Source organism: Mesitornis unicolor, unplaced genomic scaffold (assembly GCF_000695765.1).
Source record: "Mesitornis unicolor isolate BGI_N332 unplaced genomic scaffold, ASM69576v1 scaffold8851, whole genome shotgun sequence".
In the NCBI taxonomy this organism is placed as follows: Eukaryota; Metazoa; Chordata; class Aves; order Mesitornithiformes; family Mesitornithidae; genus Mesitornis; species Mesitornis unicolor.
Genome location: NW_010163071.1, coordinates 1 through 8,103, shown reverse-complemented (window position 1 = coordinate 8,103; position 8,103 = coordinate 1). Strand labels below are relative to the sequence as shown.

The window sequence follows — 8,103 nt, the reverse complement described above, 5'->3', positions numbered from 1 at the left end:
TTCCGAAAGTATATGTTGCTGTATTAGTGACATCAAAGAGCTAGGACTATATGACACAGGCAAATTCCTTTTTTATTTTTTTAAACATGGAATCAAAATGCAAAGATCCTGTTAAAAGAAACAGTTCCATTTCTGTATTTACTGCTTTAATATATGATTTCATTACACTGTGTGTTACTTAGATTAGATACTACCAGGTATCACTATAGACTAAAACTATTTTCAAGGAACCATGTTTCAGAACTCAGCAGTTCAGAGCCCCTTTCTGATACTTTTAATTCAGTTACTCATAAAATCCTGCTTACTCTAGTAGTGAAAGTCATGAATTCTGGATGACAGGTAGCCAGGCTGGATTTTTTTTGGCAGAAGCTCACCCATTAATACTCACTCCTGCAAAATTCATGCCACACATTTAAATTGGTTCTCACACTAAGACTGGCTTTCTCATCTCGTGTGCAATATTGGAACCACAGCTGTTCACACGACCAGTCTTTTTCACTCTTAAGACATCATCTCTTCTATCTTTGGAGCATTTTCCCTGAGAGCATGAATTTATGTATTTTGGAGGGGGAAGGGAGGAAATTGAATAACTTTCTCAATCAGCCATCCTAAATATAGTTCTTCCTGAGGTAGAGTCTCAGAATTTCCAGTCAGAGGTAGCAGAGATCTTGTTGAAAGAATTACACGTGCAAGAAACAGAGAGGGGGAAGGAGAGACAGATTTAGCTCAAAAACTAGTGAAACAAAAAATGGTCACTCTGGTCACTGCTCAGATTTCAGGAAGGAACTTAATTCCCTTCTCAACTCTCTGCCATTCTTGGATAATAAACTCCTGGTAAACTCCTGCACATGTAGCCAGCTGAGAAGGATGACCTATGTTCTTCAGCTTTCCAGAAGTGCGTAACTACTTCCTTCCTATGCCTTTCACTTGCCAGCACTACGAACTCCACTTATTCATTATTTCAATGGGTTTTGTAGTGCCTGACCAACTAGTGTGAAATTGGGTTTTCTTTGGTAGAAGATCAGGTGTTCTGTTCTTGTAATTAATATTACTCTCTTTGAAGTAGCAGGTACCTATGCCAAGCAGTAAAAATAAAGGGCAAACTTTCAGTTTTCAAGTGCCTCCTGGATTTAGTAGTACAATTTCTATAGATTCATTCTTCTTGTGTTTGTTTTTTTTTCTTTTTCCTTATGTACAGTAGCTGCTGTTGTACCTCAGTGATCAAAACAAGAATAAAGAAATGCTTCAAAGCCTGGAAGATTTAAGACTCCCTCTCTAAGAGGGTGACTGAATGGAAGAGATGTTTTGAAAATGCTGTGTAACTAGTTTCTAGCACAGAGATTCTTAAATTAACTTAAATTAAATTAAATTAAATTGCTTATGTATCATTGGCGGCAGTTGCTACCAGCTTTGTGCCATCCTGTTCAGGTGTACATTTGCGCCTTCAGACAGTATTTCCATGCTGATAATTTAATCACCATGTGGTTGTATCTTTATCAAAGTTTGGATGCCTCTGAACTTTAAAATTAGTTTTGAAATTTATTTTTGGAACCATTACAGTAGTGATGAAAAAGAGCAGTGTAGTATTTCCTTCAGATCAAAGGTGTGCTTCAAGGGATGGGAAAGTAAAGGAGTTTTCTTGCATAAGCATCCAGTGACTCCGTCATCAGGAAGGTGTCGCTTTCCAGAAAAAGTGAGCTCTTCCTGCAGACTCCTCATTTTGTCCAATTTTCTTGCCTGTCTTTCTGATATGATGTTTCAGACTGTGCATTTATACAGAAGACAATATTTGTGTTTGAAAGACTTACAGGTTGCAAGAGACCTGTACTGTATGAAAGAGCTCAATAAGGCATGCAGGTGGTTCTGCTTCTGTTTTGATTTACACACATGGTTTCATTTCATTGGATTAAATCACATGGTAAGCAGTTCACTACCTTATATATAGTAAATTAGAGCAAGATTTCAGAGATTTCCTGTGGAATTATTTGGTTTTGATTTATACCATAACTTGCAATTCTGGAATCTCTGCACTAGGTAACTGTGAAATCTTAAGTGAAAGCACTTCTTAGAAGTGTTTTGATTCGGTAAAAATTATGCTTTCTTTTTGTAAGTATTTGAGCAGGTGCCTAAAATGTGGGGAATAGCTATCATAATTTTGTAACTATTTTAATGCAAAATTTAACCTTTTTGCATCCTCTGAAATGCTTAAATAACCTTTATAAAAAGACAAAGTTTCTGCTTTCTTGGATTCTGCTTCACAGCGTAGAACAAACCACAAAGGCCATGGGATGTTTATCTGTATGGACTAGTTTGGTTGTTTGAAGTCATTACTTGTAAGATAAATTGTCTTTTCTACAAAGACGCTTCAGATAACATGCCAGTGGGATAGGGAGTGTTTTATTCATACCTTCACTTTACAATGAACAGTTTTCACATTCTTAGTGGCCTTCTGGCAAAACTTAATTTTTCTCTCTGTACTTGAATGTGCTCTGGAGATTCATATCTACAGAGGGAGTTCTTCATGTTTGGACCTTCCTACAGTGCGGAATTTCATTTTTAATATAGTCCCTGTGCACACCATATCTTTTGGCAGTTTTCTTTCACTTTTCAGCGTGGAGACTGTAGCAAGGGAGGGATCAAAGTACATCTAAGCCTCCTAAGAAATAACATCTGCTAAAGTTTATTTCTCAAGTAGTCATTCATCTCAAGAGAATTTCTAGAGTGACAGATCTAAGCAAATGACAGATCTGTGTAGAAGTGCAAGGAATGGTCTGTGGGGTCCCAAAGCTTTCTTACAAGAACTATGAAGACCTCCACAGTGTCATCACAAGTTAATTTTTGTTATATGCACTTTCTAATGCTTCTCCTGCATTATTTGACGTGAAACAGTCTGGGTTCAACAATTTGGTATTTTTGGTTTTTGTTTTGCAGTATGAAAGTTAATTGAAATAAATACTGCATCTGGATTTTTACAGACAAGTTAAACCAAAGTCTTGTACCTATGACTGTCTTTGGTATCAAGCTATGCAAAACCTGTGTTATCATATCATTCCAACTGGAAAACCTAACTCATCTCAAGCTAGTTAGAAAATTGGCCCACATTTGCCAATGTTTTCTCAGAATGCCTCCTATGTTAAACCTGGGCTACAGTTCACAATCACTGAAAGCCATTTGAAAAGCTAATATATGGAGGTCAATTAAAAGCAAAATTAGGTTACTGGAATGACCCTAAAAATACTCTTATGTCTAAAGATTGTCACAGTTTTAGAATTAAGCGATTACTTAAAATGCTCATTTGTATAAATGGTCATGATGTAATCTTTACTCTCCTGCTGTTCTTCTTTCTTATATTGCAGTTGTTCTGCTGTGCTTCATATCTCAATACAATACAGTCAGACTGCTTCCTCCTATTGCTTCTTATTGCTTCAGCTCATTGTTTTGCTTCCAGTTTGTGCTGGGACAGCACACAATGCTCTTAGTCCTGGTGTTGAGAGCACTAGTAATCCCTTATTACATACAGCAACACATTCATCCGCTTGATTACATCTCACTTTATATGTATGTATCTACAAAGTTGTTTCAGTGTTCACAAGAGACCACAGCTTTTAGTTAGTGGAAACATGTGAATGGATTAGAAATATCTGGAAAAAAGGTAAAAATGCAACTTTTGGTTACGTTGAAGAGCTTAGCCAAAATTCTTGCTTTTAGTTAGAGTATTAAAAGGGCATAAAGTAGTTGTATCTGATGTGCAATATTCCTGTGGTTGCAGAAGCCCAGAGCTGTCGTGCTTGGCTGCTGTACCATCCTCCTTCCTTCGTCTCAAAAGCAGGGTGTGTATTTTGGTATTGCATTGTAGCTGTTGTGTGCTTCCTAGAGATGGCACTCAGTATGTGTCATTTAGAAGAAATCCCAGGCTGCTTTCACGCACTCTGCTCCTTGAATATATAAGGAAAGCCTCCATTACGTGGCAAACAAAATGATTTGCAATATGCAAACACCAGCAACTTCGTTTCGGAAAAGCTCTCTTTCCGTCTTTTTAATACAATATGTTCAAGTGCTCTGCTAATTATCCTATGCCCTTTCCATTTTGGATAGATATTGATGAATGCAGCACCATCCCAGGAATCTGTGAAGGCAGTGAATGCTCTAACACTGTGGGAAGTTATTTTTGCGCCTGCACACGGGGTTATGTCAGATCCACAGATGGCTCCCACTGTATTGGTAGATATTCCACCCTGTAGGCTTTTAGTGCTCAAGGTTATTAAAACAGTTTATAAACAGCAGCAGCAGAACTTCTGTCCCAACCATCTAGCACTTCCCCTCCACTCCAGTACCTTCACTGTATGCTAACTCTGTGATCCAGCTACTTAAAATTCATAACATCCTCCTCTGATTATGTTTATCACTGCAACCATCCTAATGTAGACAGTAGATCCCTCTGTTTTGACTGCATTGTAGCCTGAGAACTCCTGTCTGAGATCTGGATCTTCTTGGGAAAAAAGCAATTCATATCTCTCTGTTGCCTAGGCAAGCATAGGAAATGTTAATTGTATTTGTTTCTCTAACCTACATTTGATGAAACCAAAAGCTAAGCTTACTTTGGTTCTAAAGGAATGAACATTTATCCTTACCTGGTATTTCAAATTCCATCTCACATAGGTTAATTTAACCTATAGAGACCAAAATAAGGCTCATAAATAAACTCAGAAGGCATTAATTGGTGTATGCTGAGGTGCCACTAATTTGTCTGGAACAGATAATAAACCAAATACTAGATTTCAGTAGATTGCCGCATTTAGAGGATAATTTATTTAAAACCCATTTCTATCATAAAAAAGATTTATGCTTTTTTCACATGTAGTAATTTCTTTTATACAGCTGCATGTGTCAAATGTATGCTATAAACCATTCTGATGAATTAACTAAGAATACTGAGTACCATGTACAAGCATTAACAATTGCTAATTAGTACCATGTCTTTCCAGAGTCATTAAGCTTTTCTCTTAGTCAGCATTCAGGAGTGTGGCAGTAAAAGATCTAGGATGTCCTTGAAGGAACTAGAATATAATGAAAACTGACTTATTTATGTAGAGTTGTTTTCACATTACACTACTAAAAATGCTGTTTTACATTCAGTGTACTGAGCAGAACAGACTGGATAGCATTTCTTCAGTCAGACAAAGACAAAACCAAGACAAAATTCACCAAATTAATTTATTGATGTTGCAGTTGTTACATGAAATGTCTTTATTTTTGCCATAGTGGGCTTTTCAATATATTGGTGTCTTATATGTCCGTATTTCTTGTTAACTTAAGCAGATTTTACTTGCACATTGGATTAATGCAAGCCCAGTGTCACTGCAGATATGCAATCCTGCAGTAAACCAGTGGAATTAGTTAGTGCTGATCACCTCAGATAATTATTGGGTGTGTTTTGGGTTTGGTATCGTTTGGCTTTTTAACACAATTTTTTAAACATTTTAGTCCTTACATGAATTGGATAAAGGAAAGTAATTTTGAGAGTTTGTTCTACTATTTTTGGTTGCTTTTTGTTGGTTTTTTTAACTTAACTTGCAGATCAGAGGGCAGGTACGTGTCTCTCCAACATAGTGAATGGCCACTGTGGACAGAAGGTTCCTGGTAGGTTCACCAAAAGGCAGTGCTGCTGTGAGTCTGGCCATTGCTGGGCCATCAGGTCTGTTCCAGAGGTGTGTCCTGTCAGAGGATCTGGTGAGTGGTTTGTTGGTTTGTTTTCTCCTCCTTGCAGTCCATCCTGGTTGGGATGAAGGGCACTGGGATATTTTAAACTGCTTTAAAGTGTAGGCTAAATGGAAAAAGTAAGTCAGGAATTAAATTAATTCTTGTGTTTTAATACTGATGTTACCATCTATGAACCATTTTTTCCTGGTCCATGATTGATTGGAACTAGTTTCTTTAATGACCTTTCGTTGAGTTTGGAAATAATTATTGGGAAATGGTAAAGATCTTGTGTTCAAACTCAAAGAGGTAATTACTCTGAGGATCCAAGATTAATTATGATTTGAAGGCACAGCTGCTGTCCTGTTAAATTTTGGGTTACTTTGAATTAGAAATGTGGCAGTATTTCATTTATTCTTTCAACTCTGTTCACAGAGCAATAGTCCACATCCCTAGTGAATTGTTTTTGGTTTATCTATATCAAGATCTCCTGAGTGACCAGGGAGTTGCATTGCTGCTGGCATCACATCAACAAAAAGTTTTCAACGAATAGTTGTAAATTAGAATATTTCCTTTTATTATTTTTTAGTGTCCTTCCTTAAATAACACTTGTCACAGTCATGGAATCTATCTCAGGAGTGGGAGAGGGAATATGTAACATCAAAGAAACGAGGAGTTGGTGTTCTGGTTTTTGTAGCATGCAAAGATCTATATCTTCCTTCTAAGCTGACTCTAAAGGGTTGATTTACTTTCCTGTTTACTGTTTCTGTTTAACAGATGAACACCGCAGACTTTGTGTGAATGGTGCTCCTGGCGGAGATGGTTCCAGAGGTGGTGGGACAAGAGGAGCTGGTGTCTATCCTGGTGGCAATGGCTATGGCCCAGAAGGAGCAGGATTAATTCCCAAGCCTGGAAGCAATGGTTTCTCCCCAGGTGTAGGGACTGGTGGTCCAAGTCCCACTGGCAGTGGCCCAGTAATTACAGGGTTAAGTAAGTACTTGCATTGTTGTGATTTATTTCTCTCTCTTTTAAATTCATTTTATTTTTTACTTTTTTCTCCTTAATTTTTAGTCTGGAAATGATATAATGTTCTTAACACATAAAAATGCCTTTGTATTCAAGCACATTTAAGAGACCTCAGCTGTTACCTAAGAAAGTTCAGGAGCCCCTTTTTAAACAAGAGTTCAGATGTAGAGATTTTTTCTTCAGTACAGAGTTGCTGAGCCTGTGCTGTCTCTGCTGACCTGTCTTTGTCAGCAGTAATAGAATTCCAAATTTCTAAGTGTTTTCAAACAAACCACCAGGGTTTAGAATAAACTGTTTTCTTTCCTTGTTCTTCCAAATGTGAAACTCAACTATCCTGCAAGAACGCTTTCATGACTGAAAGCCCAAGGTAAATAACACACAAAGTCCTATACATGTAAAGTTGCTTATAATGTGTGTAAGCACATCTCTAGGATCAGAACGATGAAGTTAATAAAATGCAAGTATTATTAATTCAGGTACACAAGAAATAACTAAGTAATGAGTATAATCTTAATATTTACCTCTCTTTGAAAGAATAAGTATTTGTCTCATGGTCTGTGTTTTTTGTTAGCAATACTCAATCAGACAATAGACATCTGCAAGCACCAGCCTAACCTTTGTTTAAATGGACGTTGTATACCAACCGTTTCTAGTTATCAGTGTGAGTGCAACATGGGATATAAGCAGGATGCAAATGGAGATTGTATTGGTAAGTGTACATTTCTAAAATCTATTACTCACTTTTACAATGCTAATATTTTTCTGGCTTAAATCTAGTTTTAAGAAAAGGAACATATTATTCCTCCCCCACATACATGTTTATTTTAATGATACTGTTTTTGTGAGAGTGCAAGAACTGTTACTAACGCTAGAAAAATTTAAAATCTTCATGAGAGTTACCATTTCCTTTAGGAAAAAAGAAATCTCTAATTGCAGATATTGGTATTCTGTATTCCTGTACTTTATGGGTAGTACACATTTTTGTCTTGATATTCAGTAAGGTAAGTTTTGTTCTGTGTTCTATTTTGTTATACTTACATAGCTCCATTTTTACTACAGGAGTTAGTGTTACGTGCCAGATAACAACAGGGAGAGTTTGTGTTTTACCTACTCATAAGGATGAATGACAATTTGAAAGAGAGCAAATAATTTTAAAAATGCATTATTTAACTTTCGGTTATATATTTGCATTTCATATGAAAATATTGAATGTTAACTTTATATAACAAGAGCTGAATTTAGGGTTCTGTACTTTTATTCAGTTACTTCACTGAAGTGGACTTCATTCTTGCAGTGTCAAAGACTCCTGAGATATTTCAGGGAAAATAAAAAATTTTGGGTTTCTTGTGGTCTGTTGTCGTGGTTTAGGCCCAGTGCATA

The 8,103-nt window shown here is 36.8% G+C and overlaps 1 protein-coding gene across 1 annotated transcript in view; it reads left to right on the top strand.

The window, feature by feature from the left end:
- The window catches only part of LOC104547940 (fibrillin-2-like), a gene marked incomplete at both ends in the record, with an annotated part of 39,673 nt that extends 32,241 nt beyond the window's left edge, over nt 1–7,432 (top strand). Inside the window, 4 exons of the mRNA XM_010193813.1 lie at nt 4,096–4,221; nt 5,578–5,730; nt 6,475–6,687; nt 7,295–7,432. Of these exons, the coding sequence (XP_010192115.1) occupies nt 4,096–4,221; nt 5,578–5,730; nt 6,475–6,687; nt 7,295–7,432 (630 nt within the window). The remainder of the gene's footprint in view (nt 1–4,095; nt 4,222–5,577; nt 5,731–6,474; nt 6,688–7,294) is intronic.
- Between the last annotated feature and the right edge of the window lie 671 nt (nt 7,433–8,103).